This window comes from Rhamphochromis longiceps, linkage group LG19 (genome assembly GCF_057381845.1).
Source record: "Rhamphochromis longiceps isolate RC_006_pf linkage group LG19, R_longiceps_female_GT1.1, whole genome shotgun sequence".
Lineage (NCBI taxonomy): Eukaryota > Metazoa > Chordata > Actinopteri > Cichliformes > Cichlidae > Rhamphochromis > Rhamphochromis longiceps.
The window spans coordinates 31868949-31886014 of record NC_140575.1 but is presented as its reverse complement, the minus strand read 5'-3'; the positions used below and the strand labels follow the sequence as shown (position 1 = coordinate 31886014).

Sequence of the window (17066 nt, the reverse complement as noted above, 5' to 3'; positions counted from 1 at the left end):
GTGACCAGTGTTTTGTGTGATGCTGGACAACGCTGCAAGCAAACATCGATTGGCTCCTTTCCCTCTCCTTTTGCAGCAGGTGTGTCTGCCGGAGAGACAAACAGATTCAAATTGAACAGGATTGCTGATTTGGCTCGGTGCTCTTTGGGCATCCCACGCATGGGAGGTGGAGGGTTTTTAAGTCTCAAATCTGGCCAGATATCAGAAGGACTGCAGATGCAAAATCTGGGCAGAGAATAAAATGTAAGGCACTGAAAGAGTAAAGGAAAAAAGATCAACAAAAGATTTAAGGTGCTGTTTTTTATGGGTTAAAAGAATAGTTGAACATATAATTTTAGAATATGTTCGTATATATTCTTAGAAAAAACAAAACCTTTAAACCAATCAGCTACAACATTAAAGCTACATGCTAAATTCTGTGCAAATTCCCTATTTATATATCTATTTATATACTAGCAAATCACAAGGTGCTTTATAATGCAGGGCAAAAAACTTGAAATAATACAGAGAAATCACCAACAATCAGATGACTCCCAGCAACAGTGGGAAGGAAAAACACCCTTTTAACAGGAAGAAACTGGCAAAACCGAGCAGCCAGTCAGGGAGGGGAGGCCATCTTCTGCGCCTGGTTGAGGGTGAGGAAAGGAAGACAGGACAAAAGAAATGCTGTGGAAGACAGCCAGAGTTTTACAACAACTAATGATTAAATGTAGATTGGTGTATTGAGTTAAGAAGAGACACTCAGCAGCCTAGGCCTATTGGAACAACGCTAAGGAAGGGTTCAGGATCACCTGGTCCAGCCCTAACTTTATCACAAAGGATAGTTTTAAGCTTAATTTTAAAATTAGAGAGGATGTTTGTCTCCCAAATCCAATCTGGGAGCTAGTTGCAGAGAAGAAGGGAGTGAAAGCTGAAGGCTCTGCCTCCCGTTCTGCTTTTAAATACCCTAGAAACCACAAGCAGCCTGAGAGCAAAGTGCTCTTTGAGTTCATATGGTAGTATGACGTCTTTACGATAAGAATGGACCTGATTATTCAAGATCTTTTATGTGAGAAAATTATTTTAAACTTGATTCTAAATTTAACAAGAAGCCAGTAAAGAGAAGCCATTATGGAAAAAATATGCTTACAAACTTTTTACCTCTCAGCCAGGCCTACATCCACTTCAGAATCAACAGCTTTCATAAGATCCTAGATTGTTGGGGAAAACCACAGGACAAACTAGGAATCATCATCTGGGATTTGATACTGCTAACCATTGCATCACCGTGCCGCCCAGCGGCGTGTAACAGCAGGCCGCAGCCTGATATCAGACTAGCTTTGACCCATTAAGGAATGGACAATCGAACTCTGGCGATATCTGTGGTGTCTGGACATTGGCAGCAGATCATTTGGGTTTTGTGGGTTGTTGGGTGGGGCATCTGCGCAGACACTTGATCACACTGGAATCTGGGGAGTTTGGATGCCAGATAAACTTGGAGATTTTTTTTCTTCTTTCGGGCATTATTGGTTAGTTTTTTTTAAACCTTGTGGATGGGATAAACTGTGCTGCCGGGAAAAACATGTGGGTGGAAGTTGAAACCAAGTGAATGCCACAATCAAAAGTTTTCCTGTATAACAGTGCGTTATAATGCCATGAGCAGTGTTCTTCAGTTTAACTGCCAGTGGTTATTAATGTTAAAGCTTGTAAGTGCTTGTTTTTTTTTATATATAGCAAGTAAGGTACAGGAAAACATGTAAAATGATGAATATTAGAGGTGCCTGGATGCAAATTTAGAAAGAGCCAGCCTTGCTGTTTTAAGTCATCATGCCAACCTGGCTGAAGCTTCAACTCTTTGCCTCCTTCAAAGCACTCTAAGAGTAACAGCTGAAGCTCTTTTCCGAACTTAGTGGTTTCTGTCATATTGTTAGAAGCTGCTTATAGAACAGAAGGACTGGATGTTCATCAGAAGTTAGAGGATGTTTTCTGAATATGCAGCCACCCTTGGAAAACCCCTTAAACCATTCTAATGGTCATCGAACTTTATTGGTATATAATGAGGTGTCACACTGGTCACAAAGGGTACTGGAGAAGTCGTCAAATGTCATCTTTATGGGGGAAAGAGCTAAATGGACATAATAGTGGTATAGATCTTCTCTAGAATCATTGGCTTCTAGTTTTCAAGACAGAGGAAATAGTCCTAGCATAAAACAACAGGGCCACATACAGGGCTGGTTCCTGTTTGTCCTTTTGGAGAGAGTGGCTCCTGAGTCTATGTTGCTGCTGGTATCAGGGCACAAAGGGGAAGGAGGCCTTCTGTAGACAACATGGCTCCCCTGAGACAATAATAGTAGGAACCTTCCTACCTTGTTGAGTATCCTGAACTGAAGTTTAAATGGCAATCGTTAAAAACTAATTAATCATACTCTAAAGAAATTTGAGTATGATTTCATTGTGTACAATCAAAAAAAAAAGTTTAAGAAAAACTCCACAGACAACATAATGTTGCTGATACAACACTATGGTGATACTCGAGACTTTAATTTTGTCTGTGACACAATTCAAATTGGAAATTGTGTCATTTTCCTTCCTAATCTACACCCACTTCCCCCCACAATATGGGTATCATCCCCTGGTATAACTCATAGAATTGTGAGGTTATGTCGCCGTCAGACATCACAATGTGCATTGTTCTAATGGCTGCTTCTGGCTGACAGTCCAAGAATAATAACTGAAAGACTGATACGTGAGTGATAATCTGAGAAGTGAAATATGTTCAGCTATTCTAAACTACAATGGCCATGCAAGGCCCTCAGTTTTTGCTGAACCACGTGTGAGTATTTGCTGTATTTAAAAGCATGTATGACCTGGACTACAGACGATTGCTTCTGCGTCCAGTCACCGAGTGACCCATATTGCCTTCTCTTTCATTCTGGCCTCCCCACAGCTACAACCGATACCACCACCTGTGACCAAGCAACCCCCGCACAACCCCCACCCATCCCCATCATCGACCTTCCTTTTTCACATTAAAGTAAAACCTGGAAACCATTTTGCTACTCTTTTTCCTCTGGAGCCCTCATAATGACAGGAAAGTGCTCTGGCCCCAGTGCCACAGAGAGCAAAGGCACAAGCTTGATGGGAAACTGTAAGCCTCTGCATCAATTTCTCCTTTTAGGGCTCTGTGAATTCTGTTACACCCACACTCTGCAACCATAAATTTCAAAAGATTAAATAGCATGTGGACCTTATCTTTATTTACACAATATAAAATATTTTATCTACGTAAGGGAAAATGAGAAAATTGACCCCTAGAGTCTAGAAAGCCCTAACTTCTCATGGAGGAAATCAACTTGAACTAGTTCTAAAATTTTGTTTGAAAGAGAACAGTGTTTTTTCTGCCTCGCTGAATGTTCATGTGAGCACTGCTAGTGTCCGAAAAACTTTTATCCTCAAAGTGTGCACGCTGCAGGTAAAATGCAGAGAATTATAGATTTTGCGGGTAGATTTAAATTAAGGAATTACAGTTTTTTGCAATCCATTTAAAGAAGCATTGAAAGTAAGTAAGGGCCATAAAGGTTAACCTGTATAAAGACAGTCTCATATACATACATATCAATGATATGTATGTACAGTATATGAGACTGTCTTTTTTGCTTATGAATAATATGCTGTTTGTGTTGCACTAACGATGCAAGGGCCATCACCTTGCAGATTGGGACTGACTTTGCCTGTGCTTTAGCACTGCAATCACTTGCACTCTGCTCATAACCCGCCCTGTAATCAACCAAGAGTTCATCTTGTTCCAGAAGCCAAATCAAGCTCATTATCAGAGATCATTACCGTGGAATGGTGTAATGAATCACAGATTGAAAACAAAATAAAGTTGGTTGTTTTTCTGGACAACAAACTAGTATGATAATAACTGTCTGAGATCAGAATTTTGGCAGAGTAAAAGGGATTTTTTTTCTCCTTTTAATAATTATGAACCTTTTTTCTTAGCTTACTATTCATTTTGGTTGCCCATAGACAACCAGAACACCCAAGTGTGAAAGAAGGAAGGACGCTGGTTAAAACAGAAGAGGAACACACACACCACTTCCTTCCATAAATTACCACAGCACCCACTAGATAGATATGGCTGCCTAGGAGGTCTTCTCTAGTAAAAGTCAAAGCTTTTTTGCTATCTGTGGTTTTTTACGACCGACGTTATTGTTTGAGCCTGACAAACTCTCAGGGTCAACAAAGAGCCAGACAGCAGATAAGAGCTGTAACACACCTGCGTGAGGAAAGAAACTGCACACCCAGTAACCTGCTTCCACTATCTCGTGATGGATTAACATACAGTAGGCTGCTTACTATAGAGATAAGATACTCCTTTCTGTTTCACAATCACACTCGTGCACGTATTTCCTGATTATGGTCAAAATATATTAGATTGGGTGTTTATTTATTTCGATTTTAGAGAATTAAAACATATTGGTCGGTATAATGAGTTTTACAGGAAATAATAAAATACAGGCTGTGATAGCTTCAGATGGTTGCAATAATTAGCCGCACCACTTCATCCTCATTATACCAGCGGCTCCGAAACACTTTGCTCTCATTAGGGGCGAGCCATTGTCTGTCAGCAGTTAGCAACCATTTCGACTCTCTCATTACAAAACAAAGAGAGGGGAGGTAAAACAGTTTACCCACAAATCTTCCCCTGTGTGCACACTGGTTCACTCCACTTATTCAGGCGGGGAAGTAAAGCCCATCTGCTCGTTTTATAGAACTTCCCCCTCAAAACCTTCACCAGTGCACATTCATCAATTCTATTTGGCCTTAGCCAGCAGCATATTTGACCAAACACCCACCGAAACGCTCTCTTCAAAGCACGTCTCACTGAAGGCCAAGGTTGATTGAGCCGCTACTGGGTAAGGTGGCCGTTGCTTAGAATGTGAATGCAAGGTCCTTTCCTACGCATCTCCTGTTGGCTTGGCATGAATGGCTTGAGCCAAAAGGAAAAGTTGGAGCAGCACAAGCTCAGCCGTGACAGCCACAGGAGTAGCTTCACTTAAAAAAAAAAAGAATGGGCAGCTGGTCTCCTGTCCTCTCGTAATCAGGCATGAGGACAAAACATACTTACTAATAGTTAGTAAGCAAACATGCCACAACAGCTTAGGTCAATGAGATTGGTACTGAATGATAGAAACCTCAGTGTTTTGTTGCTGCATGCACCAACCATCAACCTCTCTAGCCATGCTTTCAGGCACAGGTTACAGGAATGCTGAGGTTTTTCATCTGCGCTGTGGCAGGCATTATTGCTATGACTTCTTTGAGTGGTTTCTCAATTGGGTCTGTTTGAAGGCGCAGCACAGGGGGCCAAACAAATACACATTAATCTACACTTTGTATGAATATTCAGATACAGCTGTCTGTGACACAGAGATAGCAGCTGGTGTGCTTGGGCCCCACAGATATCCCAGTGCCATGCCTGGATAGAAGCCGTGGCATCTGGGCCAAAATGGGCCCAGCCGGCTCTGGCAAACCAGGCCCAGAATCTGCCCAAATCCCAGAAGCAGGACAGGTTTAATATACAAGGGTGGTCAAAGTCAATGAAGGCCTTTAACAGCCTGAAGGAGATACACGAAGACACTTTCAGCACGTCACTATTTTGCAATGAATCTCTGTCAAATGTCTATTAACTCGCTGTCTAATGTCAGGAAGGATAAAGATGATTGCAACCTTAATCATAAAATTTCTCCAGCATCCTCTCAGGCTTGGACTTGTGTAAATCTGTGAAACTGACATTACAGTAACACAGTGTTTCCAGTGTTAGTGGAGCTAAAGGCAAGCTCCCACAGCTTTATGTGTCACATTAAATATACCACCTTGTTTTGTTTTGTTTTCTTTGAGCACATCTTGACAAAGGAGACTAAATCGAATTTATCTTAGGTGAGTCATATGGGCATTTACTTTACGTCAGCCTCTTCTTTTGATAAATCAAAGCAACAGCAGGCTGGTTTTTGAACCAACAGCTGTTTAAAACACACAACGATCACGTTTTTCATTACGGCCAAATGTCATAACCAGCTTAGTGTGGCATTTACGTTTTCCCTGATGACATGAACGCAACTTGCCCTTTTTCATTACCCGGCTTAATCTCATACTAATCCAATGATATTGCCATAATAAGTAAAACAAGTATGCTTGGAAGACAAAGCCCCGCAATGGTGACGGCGTTGGTGTGCCTGGCGTTGGCACCTCCCTTACTGTGTGCTGGCTGGCCATGACAACACAACGCCACAGTGCTGGCTGTCAGCATGCCAGGCCCCCAGAGCAGCTGCCAGGCCAAACCCATCGAGCACTAATTCAGCCAGCCACAGGGAGCCCTCCCCTCCGCAGTTTCTTCCTTCTCCAGGCCCTTCCCGTGGCTACAATCACCCCGTCATCTGTGTGCACACACCCACATTACACAATGCAGGTTTTAATTATGACAAACTTGCCAACAGCTAATAGCTCATCTTTTGAATCAAAGACTTTCTTACATAAAGGGGGTGGCCAATAATTTAATAACTCCACCTTGACAACACCTTTGTTTTTTATCGTCAACTCTCCTCTCAAAGCCAACAACACAGGAAAAGAAAAGACCCATCGCAGCTATTATTTATTTCTAAATGTTTCCATAATTGCTATAATTTATTACTCAACATGATATAAAAACAGCAAAGCTGCTCAGCATCAGAGGCTCGGGTAGGGGGGTAGAAGGGGGGTCTTGCATGAGTCATTTGCATGCTTGTCTTTGACACATGTCCACGTTCATTGCACAAATCATTAACATCCCGCTCGTTTTGTCATTATCTCCTGCGAGTGAAGGTGCACCTACGGAGCCTCAGGGACTGCGGCCAGGCCAGTTGCTCTGCGGTCGGTTAAGCGACGGCCAAAATGCGGAAACATTCAGCTGGTCTTCTGATGTGATGGAGAGCTTCTGTAGTTAAATCCTGCTGTGTCCTCGGCCCTTTGGGCTGATTGTGGTTGAAAGGCTTTTTCTACAGAGGATGAATGGAGTACTTTGGGTAAGAAAAAAACAGAAAGTATCTATTTCCATCATATTTCATCCAAAATAAAGAGCTACATTTGCACCAAAGTTAATAGAATTCATCCTCTTGCTGTCTATATGAAGCGTTGTTATGTCATAGCTGCCCCATACACTGGCTACTTATTAGACTGGACCAAAGTGGTGGACTGAAGGCTGACATTCCTAAATCCTGGCCTTTATCATCTGCTCCGTCACCTGTCACTCATCTCCTGTCTGTGCACGTCTATCCCAGCTGAAGGTCACAATATGGCTGATTCCTTTGGAGAGGCCCTCCCAGGTCCCGATGCTCCACGCCGCCTGAGTAAACATGGCGCAGCAGTTCATAAAGATGCGTATTGTGTGCCTGCATCTGTGTATGTGTGCATTTAAATGAACGTGTGCTTATTGAAGGGGGTCTTCCTGAGCAAAGCTTCCTGACTGTGGGGATACGTGCATGCCACTAGTGAGGCCGGCTGAAATATTGATGCTGTGTTTTGTTCTCATTTTCGCCTGTACTCGAGAGGCCATCTGGATAGGTCGGCCTTTCTCACGTTAAATATTAATTGTCCCGTTGAATATGACCTGGGGAGAGTAAAGGAGGGTTGCCTGTAACGTGAGAAAAAGAAAGGGAGAGGAGGGGTGGGGGAGCGGAGCACGATTCAATAGGTTTTTCCTAACAGATGGAAGACTGGCTGCAGGGATGCGGTTAGTGGCACAGTGGAACCTGATATCTGACTGTATGCCTCCCTGCCTATAAATACAAAAGGATTACATGTGGTTACATTAATAATGAAAATCATATTATTCTGTTGACACGTGTCTACACAACCTGTCGTGGCGCGGTCAGAACTGCTGATGCTGCTCATCAGTCTGGTTCTTTGTAGTGCAGCTACTCAGGTAAGACCAGCTGATTGTGTTGTTTCAACAAGCCAATCAAACAAGTCGCTTCTGGCCAAGTCTGCCACCCCAGGCTAAACAAAGTCCCAGAGGAAAGCAGTAGCAGGATTAAGCCGAGAGGAAAAATTTAAACAGCTCACAAACAATCTGATTACTGATGAGCCACTGGTCCAAACTCTGATTAGCTTTCCTTCTTTTTCAGCGCTGAGCTATATCTCCCATGATCTGAGTGAGCACTTAGTCAGCAAACATGATGATCAATTTTAATGACGTGTTACAACAGCAAAGGTTTTCATTCAACTGTCCTTTCACTTTTAATAATTAACAAGGGCCTATTAATTATGAACAAATCCTCGAGCCTAACCCCGATCAGGAGGGAAGGTGTTGTCCAGGTCGTGTCATTTTCAGAGTTGTAAGCTGGTGGGGTGGGAAGGAGGACAAACACCTTTGTTTCTGGTACTCTCACAACAGCGCCTGAAGCTCTGGTGATCAATAATGCAGCTCGGCACGTGTCTGGGTGGCTTCCTTGCCGTCTTTGAATAATGTATGCAGTTTGTAAAAGTGTGACTTTTAAAGTGCTCATCATTGTTCAGTGAGTGAACCATTTCCATTACACCTTCAGGCCTCGTGGCTCGTACTGCTCAGTCAAAACAATAAATGGTCTTGCGCGGTTGAGATCTCCATTTTCGGATGCAAAATCAACACAGCTGGACATCCTAAAGTTTGTGTTTATGTCTGTGCGCTACCTTTCCGACTTTTAGTCTAAAATTAGCTCGGCCGCATCCTGCTGTGATGCTGAAGGTGCAGTCATCTTTCCTCTCTGAAGGACATAACACTGTCTGAAGTTTGTGGGTGGAGGGGAGGGGAGGCCGAGGGGGAGGGAGGAAACGGTGACTACCGTGTGACAAGCGCGCAGTTCCTTCCTCAGAGGCCTGAGAAACAGGAAGTGCTGCACATAAGGCATTATTGTGACGGAGAGGAAATGCAAGGTCCTCTAAAATAAGAGCTCCAATCTGGTGGTCAATGACAGGAGCCTGTCCTCCATGGCCCCTCGGAGACCTGTATATCCCCCCCCAACAAACTACAACCCCTCCACAACTTCACTGCTGATTGACGCAGATAAATATAGAGGGGAGCAAGCTCCAGTCACATAATATGGAATGAATCCTCTTTCGCTGTGGGATGGGATTTAAGAGCAGCAGCTCAAAGATAACATCACACAAATCGGTATTAAGATGATGCGATAACCCTTTTGTTCCTTGCTGAAACCTCGCGTACACAGACCGAATAACGGGAGCGTTTCAGAGGGCTGAAAGAGGCATATGGGTACGATCCACCCTGTTGCAGGGTGGTTGCTACGAGAGAAGCAGGGCTTTGTGTCAGGCTGCCTCCCAGTTAATTAAAATCCTACATTATCTGTTTCATGCTTTCAATTAGAAAGCTTTGGAAAGGGCCCAAGCCTCTGCATGTAGATAACCATAGCAATAAGATGTGATTAATACTGGTGGGGGGCTTGCTCTGCAGAAATGCCCTGCTGTTGTGTCCATGGCTTGTTTTGATCTCTGGCAAAAATGGCTGCACAAAATCTGCAAGGCATGTCAAGCAGCAAATTAACAGGATAACATCATCTTTTTTCTGTTATTACAAAATATGGCAGGTGCTGACCACCTGTGATCAAAGCACGTCTAAAACAGCAGCAATGACTGAAGATACAGAGAATCTGTATCCCTCTCTGTGTTCCTTCTGCACCAAGTCTAATGTTTTCCCCCCCTTTTATTATTATCAGTAATCAAAAGAAGTGTCAGCCAGCAATGTTTTTGCTCAATTAACAGCAGATCCATCAGTGCCTGTTTCTGCATTTCACAATCAATTAACTGCAACACAGGCTGTACAGGCAATCAATCACGCTAAGTTTAGCACATTAATGAGGTTGTGGAGTTGTCTGGGTGTACTTGGTGTTCCACCAGCCAAACCCATCATTTCTCGTCACACATGACATATTGTGACATGCTATCAGAGCATAATGTGTGCGATAAAAAGGGGGTCAACTACGACTTAAAACACAAGATGAAACATTTAGTTGTATTAAACAATAAGAACTCCTGTATATTTTTATTTTTCCAGAAACATAAATGACAAATGTCAAACAAATCTTTGCAAAACAAAACAAACAAACAAAGAACATTTACTGCCACCTACTGGCCATGCTAAGGAATTACACAGTGGAAAAGAGTAAACATTTGTGATGACTACTTTAATATCTGAATGATTGGCTCAGTGAAGATGAGATAGGCTGGGGACTTAATGTAAATTCTTCTCCACTCAAACCACAAACATCTTTAGGTGGGTTACTTTCCGAGGCCAGGTTCTGACATTTTATTCTGGAAAGGAGTCGCTTTCACACTACACTGATGTTTGAAGTCCCCAGCACTTGGGGATCTGAGTGGGTGGTAAGTGGAGAAGGAAGCCTCTTCCTCTTCCTAAGAAAGGAAAAGTGCCGTTGGATGGCTGCTCTTTCCCAAAGAGCCTTCCTCTTCCCATGAGATCCATTCGTACTCCTGCATCCCCTCTGCTCATACCTGCTGACAGAGAACAGTTGATGGACTCTTTATTGGTGAGGTCTGACACAGTGGCAGGAGCAGGATCCCGAGCATCCACAGCAGGCCCACTGGTGACCCTCAAAGGGCTAGTTGCAGACTGGTTAACAAGAAGCTCCTGTGGTGATGGTGAAGGAGATTCTACACTTGCAGGTTCAGACACATCTGGATGGTTTTTCCTTTGGTCTTCTTCTACAGCAGGTGAGGCCTGGGATGAAGACTGAGGTTTGGGGCTAAAGCGAGCCAGCAGACCCTGCTCTGTGAGTGGATAGTGACTGGAAGCCCACTCGTGCCTCTCGCGACGCATTACCTCCAGCTGCCTCAGCTCTCTGGGCAACTCCAACACACTTTCCTGTGGATACAAACAGTTGATTGGGACGGTTACTGCTAACCTTTAAACTTCTGCAAACCTCACATGTCAATTAAATACTCAAAGCAGTTTAAATCTGTGCAATGCTTGAGTAAAGAAAACGCCAGATTTAAGACCTTTACAGACACACACAATTAGCCCGCTGTGATCTGTGGATGTTATATTTCAATCTGAAATCCTGCAACACATTAGAGCTGATAAAAGGAAAAGCAAAATGTTTATTTTTGGCATTCATTTTTAACTTTTTCACATAAAGTTATATTAGCTATATTAGCCATTTCGCATGCAACGCAGGGTACTGTAAGAACAATTGAATGAAAAGTGTTGACCATGACTTGTGGACTTACCAATAACTGGTAAGGACAACCTTACCACGCTGGTCTACAATAACATTTATTTAATGATGCATAAGTCTGCGTGAGTGCAGATCATTAATATGTAGACACAACCGAGAAGACTGCATTTATCTCATGTGCTTTTGTGAATTGCACAGCTTAAAAATCATCTGAGAATTGCATCATATCGCATAGACCCTGTTTCTTACCTCAGCTATCATCTCTTTCCTTATTATTCCCAATCTGGAAGAGAAATCTCTCTCAGACATCTTGTACAAGGGCAGAGGGCAGAATCGACACTTTAAAAGATGGATGTGGGTTCTATGTTTGAAAATTCTCCCAGTTGTATAGAACTCTATAGGAAAGCAGCCCTCGGATCTTGCTCTGTGAGCTCACCAAACACTTTACTGATGACTATATTGGCTCACTCACTACTTTCGAATCATGCTGAATAAAATATAAAATCCACTTTGTGAATTCTGAGCATTATTTAGCCACCGTTATCAGCAATCACTGAGACATCAAAGTGGCCACGTCCGTCTTATACACTTTCTAAGAGACAGGCCCATACTCTGTGTTTTACTGATGACGGAGGAAAGAACCAAACATACAAATGTGCAGTTACATCTCACTAGAATCAATGCCATACATTTTTACCAGATATGAAAATACTGTACATAACATGCAGAAATGTCTTTCTGTGTGTTACTGACGTGGGAGTGTGTGAATGAAGCAGTGAAGGATAACGTAAACCTGTCCCACGCGTGAATGACAGGAAGCTGTCACTTTAACAGACTGATGAAGCCAGCAGTGTTGACTAAATCATGCGCGTTTCTATCATGTTGCCCGACTTTTGACTGGAGCAAAAAACTGAAAAGGATTATTTCTTTGAAGACAGCTAATTGTTTCTTAATTACCCACCATGCCAACATGCGCCAGTTCATCGGGCTGGTAATGGCTGCTGCTGAGGTAGGAATCAACCAGAGCCATGTAGTCTCTCATGAGCGTGTCCAGCAGCACCAGTCTGAACGGCTGTAGGTGGATCACTGATAGAGCCATCACCTTCAGCAGGGGTAACGGACAAGGCCGCATGTGCCACATCTCGCTTTCTTCCTGTAAAAACATAAGCCTGTTATAGCACCAAATACCTATACAGCACAAGAAAAAAATACCCTGGATAGGTCTGTGTGGTGTACCTTAGTGAACTGTGACTTCATCTGAAGAGACGAAAGCTGGGAGGGGGGCACCCTCAGATGCAGACTTAACACCTCGTGGAGAGTACTGACTCTGTCAGGAAGGAAACCTCCCGTCTCTGAGTAGAAGCACATGACATCTGCCACCTAAAATATTTAAAGAAGACAAAAAAAATGATTTCAATCAAACAGACAAAACAGAGACACATAAAATGAAAAGAACAATATGGATAATTTAGAGAATAATCTAAAGATTAGCAATAATGTGCATACTGCGCACGTACCTGAGTGTCAAAGACATTTGCCAGCTTTACTCCAAACTGAGCGATCAGACATCCAGCAATGGCTCTGCAGTCATGGATGACCTATAACAAATATCAAACCAATATGCTACGGTAATCATAATCACTGCCATAATTTTAAGAGAGCTTCTAATGCAGTTATTTGTCACCTTTAAAATGTCCTTGCTCTCCAGGATCATAGCGAGGCCATTCTTAAAAGCCCGGGCTCCGAGTAACAGGACATCAAATAGGTATACTTTGTTTTTAGTGGCAATCTAGAAGAATTAGGTTTAAGTTATTTTCCTTTTTCTGTCCTCATGATGGAGAAGGAACAAAAAACCAAAAGACTGACGACCTTCTCACCTGCAGCCAACACAGTCGTCCATTCTTAAATACCTCAACTCCTTCTGCTCCCACACCGATCACGTGCTGTTTCTTGATGTGCATTATCTAACACATTTGGATACGGTACATGGGTCAAAGAAATCTGAGTCATTTAAACAGTAGAAAGCAAACATCAAATCAACTCACAGTAGGTCCGAACTTCTCATGAAACTCATCAACAACTACGTAGTTGATGTACTCTTCATCCTCCTCGTCATCATCTGCAAAAAGAAAAATCCTCTCAAAAGTGAGACGTTCAAAACAAATGTGTAGCTCAGGGTTGTCTAACTCACGTTACCTAGTGGGCCGGACAACCTTGTGTCAATGCGAACGGCACATGTAACCCCCGAGACGACTCAATATGAGCAAAAAAGGGTAATTTCAACACTACGTCAAATTCTTTCTGCACAATAAAGAAATGCTGTTGTAATAAAGGAAAATAATCCTGTCAGGACATCTTTTTTGGCTTAATTTGTAAGAAACAAACAACTGTGTTTTCACAACTGCATAAAATTATAGAAAAGAATCTGGTACCAGATATTCCTTTAATTATAAAATTTAAAGTTTTCAATAATTTACTTTGATTTTTTTTTCTTTACCGTGGGTAGAAAACAAGCAAACATGTAGTTTAGGTGTTCATCTATTACTTAATTACTTTGGTGTAGTATAAATGACCATTAGCATACAGGCCTCCTTCATATTTTCCAAAGCTTTCCAAAGCCCATTCAGGACCCCGGGCCTTAGGTTTGACACCCCTGGTGTAACTGGTTCATCATTAGCTTTAGTGGAATAAATGAACTCACCCAATGTGCCTGTCTTCCTGTATGGCTGAAACTTTGCTACATCCAAGTGGTCCTCTGGTCTGTGATGGTGAATATTTCTGTGCACAGTTTTGTACATTGAAATTTATTACAAGCCAGGACAAAAGGCATTCTCACCAAAAGTGGCACCTCATGCATGTCTTACTTACTCACGGTCACCGTTCCCATCACTGCTAAATTCCACTGTTGAATTAATTATATAAAAAGTCAAGCCAGATATCAGAATGGACAATGAAAGAATACTGTGCAGCTTGGTACAAACCTGTTCAGGTATTGCTTTTCATGAGTGAACTCACCATTCAGAATCTCATGGCCAAAGAAAATGTTTGTTCCGGGAAACCTCCAGCCATCACTACTGACAACTGCAACAAACCAGAAACCCCAACTATCTTTCCAAGACACTAATATAAAGTATTTAGCAGTTTTACTCTCTTATATTACAGAAAGAATTCATAAATAAAGTACAACATTAATTAAAAACATCTAACCGTCCGCCAAAATCAAAGCTTTGTTGGGGTAAATACGTTTCACGACCCCGAAGAACGATGAAGTCTTGAGGATCAATTTGATTCTCGCTCCCTTGAAGTAAGTCAGTAGTTTTACATCATCCACAACCATTTTAAATCATGTACGAGCTGTTTCAAGCGAATAAAACAGTGTATTTGTTGATTTGGAGATATCCTTATCCCCAATCAACGGTTAGCGGCTAGGCTGTTAGCTGCTTGCGATTAGCGCGCTGGCCGGGAATGTTGCGTTCATGAGCTCGTCGTTACTTAATTGTTCGAGCGCCTTGACTCCATAAAAAAACATCACCAGATAAAAAACAACTAACACAGTTTTTAAAATTACATTTACGGCTATCGGAAACTTTGCGTAAAGCAACAAACCGATTTTTTTTTTAATTTTATTTCTGACTGTAGGGACGCTCTCTGGGATTAAAAAATGTTTTTGTTTCCCATGACAAATGAAGGTAACTCCACAAGTCAGTTATGGGTCGTGCTTACGTATTTCCAACATTTTAAAACAAGGATGACAGAGTATTGAGGGCAACGAGTGCCAAAATTATTATTATAATTTTTTTATTTAATTAAAATGGGAAATTATTAATTAATTTAATATATAAATAAATGATTACAATTATGTTATCATCATTTAAACCACTTGATAAATTATTTAGTACTCTATTTCCATTTTTTATTAATTAATGACCCATTTAATTCACTATTTAACAATTCAGTTGTTAAATTCACTCGTGACCCTCCATAATCACGAGTTCAGCTCAATTTTCGTCAAATGAGCATAAAAACCTCGACAAAAACAGCTGCTACAGAGGTTGGTGGTCAGACCCAAGTTCAATTAATCTCCCTGCTGAAGGGAAACTGTGATTTGAAGAAAAGAGCTTGCACAAAAAGTACTGTCTTCTCCTGGATGGTGATTGATGTATTTGTACAAAAGATGCTGAGGCTAATTTCCAGTACCTGCAAAAGGACATCATCCTCTCAGCTGGACAGCAGATGATTCAATATATCCACCAGGGGGTGTCCACAGCTCAACTATTGAGTTAACGGCTGCAGGTCCAAGGTATTTGACTCTTTCTTCCTTGAATGTGACACTCTGTGACATCATTTACACCAGTGACCACTGACTACCAGAATAGCAACATAGCCTACTTGATGTACTGTGTGACTGTCGGTGTCTTATTTTCTTTAATCATCAAATGTCATTTTCATGTTTCAAAATTTGCACATTCACTTGGAGTGCATGGCAATCAACAGATATACCTAAATTTATCACATGTCTGAAACAGTGCAGCTTATCAAAGAAAAGTACCTGGCATGTGTTTAAAAGGCTACCATTTTCTTTCACATCAGGATCCTTTTTCTGTTTGTTTAAGGTTGGGTGGAGACTCAGAGAGCAGCAGTATTTTCAAGTAATAGAAAATTAGTGTGTGTGTGTGTGTGTGTGTTTTATCTCAAGCAGCACATTTCTACAAGTAGCACTGGGATAAGATGAGTGAGAAGTTTGCTTCAGAAGTGCACTTAGATGCATGGGGGCAAGTTGTAAAGGTATCACCAAGCAGTCTGATAACAGCAGAGACACAAAAAAGGGTGCAGATACACTATCTTATCACAAGCAGCCAGCTGGTCTTTACACATATTCTCATGACTTCACTCTGCATGAGCTCAAACTAACACATGAACCCAAGCTGCTGGTCATCTGTAGATGGCATGCATGTAGTCGTCTATTCAAAGGGAGGATATTCCGGTGTGCAGGAAGCAGAAAACCTTTTGACCTGAGTAATCCTGGGTGTGTGAGTGAGAACAATGGACCAGTGTGTTAATTTTCACATTTAAAATAGCCCAACTAACACACACATACACACACACAGAAAAGTACAAATCAATTTTTTTTAAGATTATAGATAATTAGATTAAACCTGCACAGTTAAACTGAATACAGACAAATACATAATAACTGGATTTCAAAACCTTTTATACTCATACCTGTCGTCTGGCCAATGGGGGAGGCTCATGTGTTTAAATCCATTGATGTGGAGTTAATAGCGCTTTGATGCCAGTCGAATTCACTCAGTCAAGGGGCATGATTCACATTGCAAGTGACGTTGATAAACACGAAAAAATCTCTTGTCATGAACAAGCATTACAGAAGGAAACAATAATCATCCACTAAGATGTTTTTAAACTCCCCCTTTTCAGGTTCAGGCGTGCACCTTCCCCTCACAGCCATGCTGACTAAAGGGAACTACGTACAGGGAGTGGAGATAGGTTTCATGACAGAGATGCCTCAGCTTTTCTTACATCACAGTCTTCACAGATGTGTATGCATCCTTCTTTTATGGTGTTGTGAAAATTCAAATGCAAAGCTCCAGAGCTGATTTAGTATGATTTGGATGATCATTTGTTTATCTGTTTATGACAGGGGGTAGAACTAGAGGATCAAACTTCTCCAGGCTTTCTTCTTACCTTTAACTTGCCAGCTGGCCTGAGTGTAATTTAGAAACCAACTCAGGTACATCCATTTCTCACTTGAGGAAAAATATCTCAGAAATGAGCTTCAGTTTAAAATTAATGAGACTATTTTCAATTTAAAACGTTCAGATCTCATATAATCGTGGCCTCTGGAGT

General features: G+C 41.8%; 1 protein-coding gene across 1 annotated transcript; it reads right to left on the bottom strand.

The window, feature by feature from the left end:
- Nucleotides 1–10044: 10044 nt before the first annotated feature.
- On the bottom strand, nucleotides 10045–14739 carry exd1 (exonuclease 3'-5' domain containing 1). Its single transcript, XM_085391576.1, has 11 exons — nucleotides 14409–14739; nucleotides 14217–14282; nucleotides 14070–14103; nucleotides 13903–13979; nucleotides 13247–13320; nucleotides 13079–13165; nucleotides 12886–12990; nucleotides 12719–12799; nucleotides 12438–12581; nucleotides 12163–12354; nucleotides 10045–10888 (listed from the first exon to the last, which is right to left on the bottom strand). Exons 1-11 carry the CDS (start codon nucleotides 14536–14538, stop codon nucleotides 10343–10345), a joined length of 1536 nt encoding a protein of 511 aa, XP_085247702.1. The 5' UTR covers nucleotides 14539–14739; the 3' UTR covers nucleotides 10045–10342.
- Nucleotides 14740–17066: the final 2327 nt, after the last annotated feature.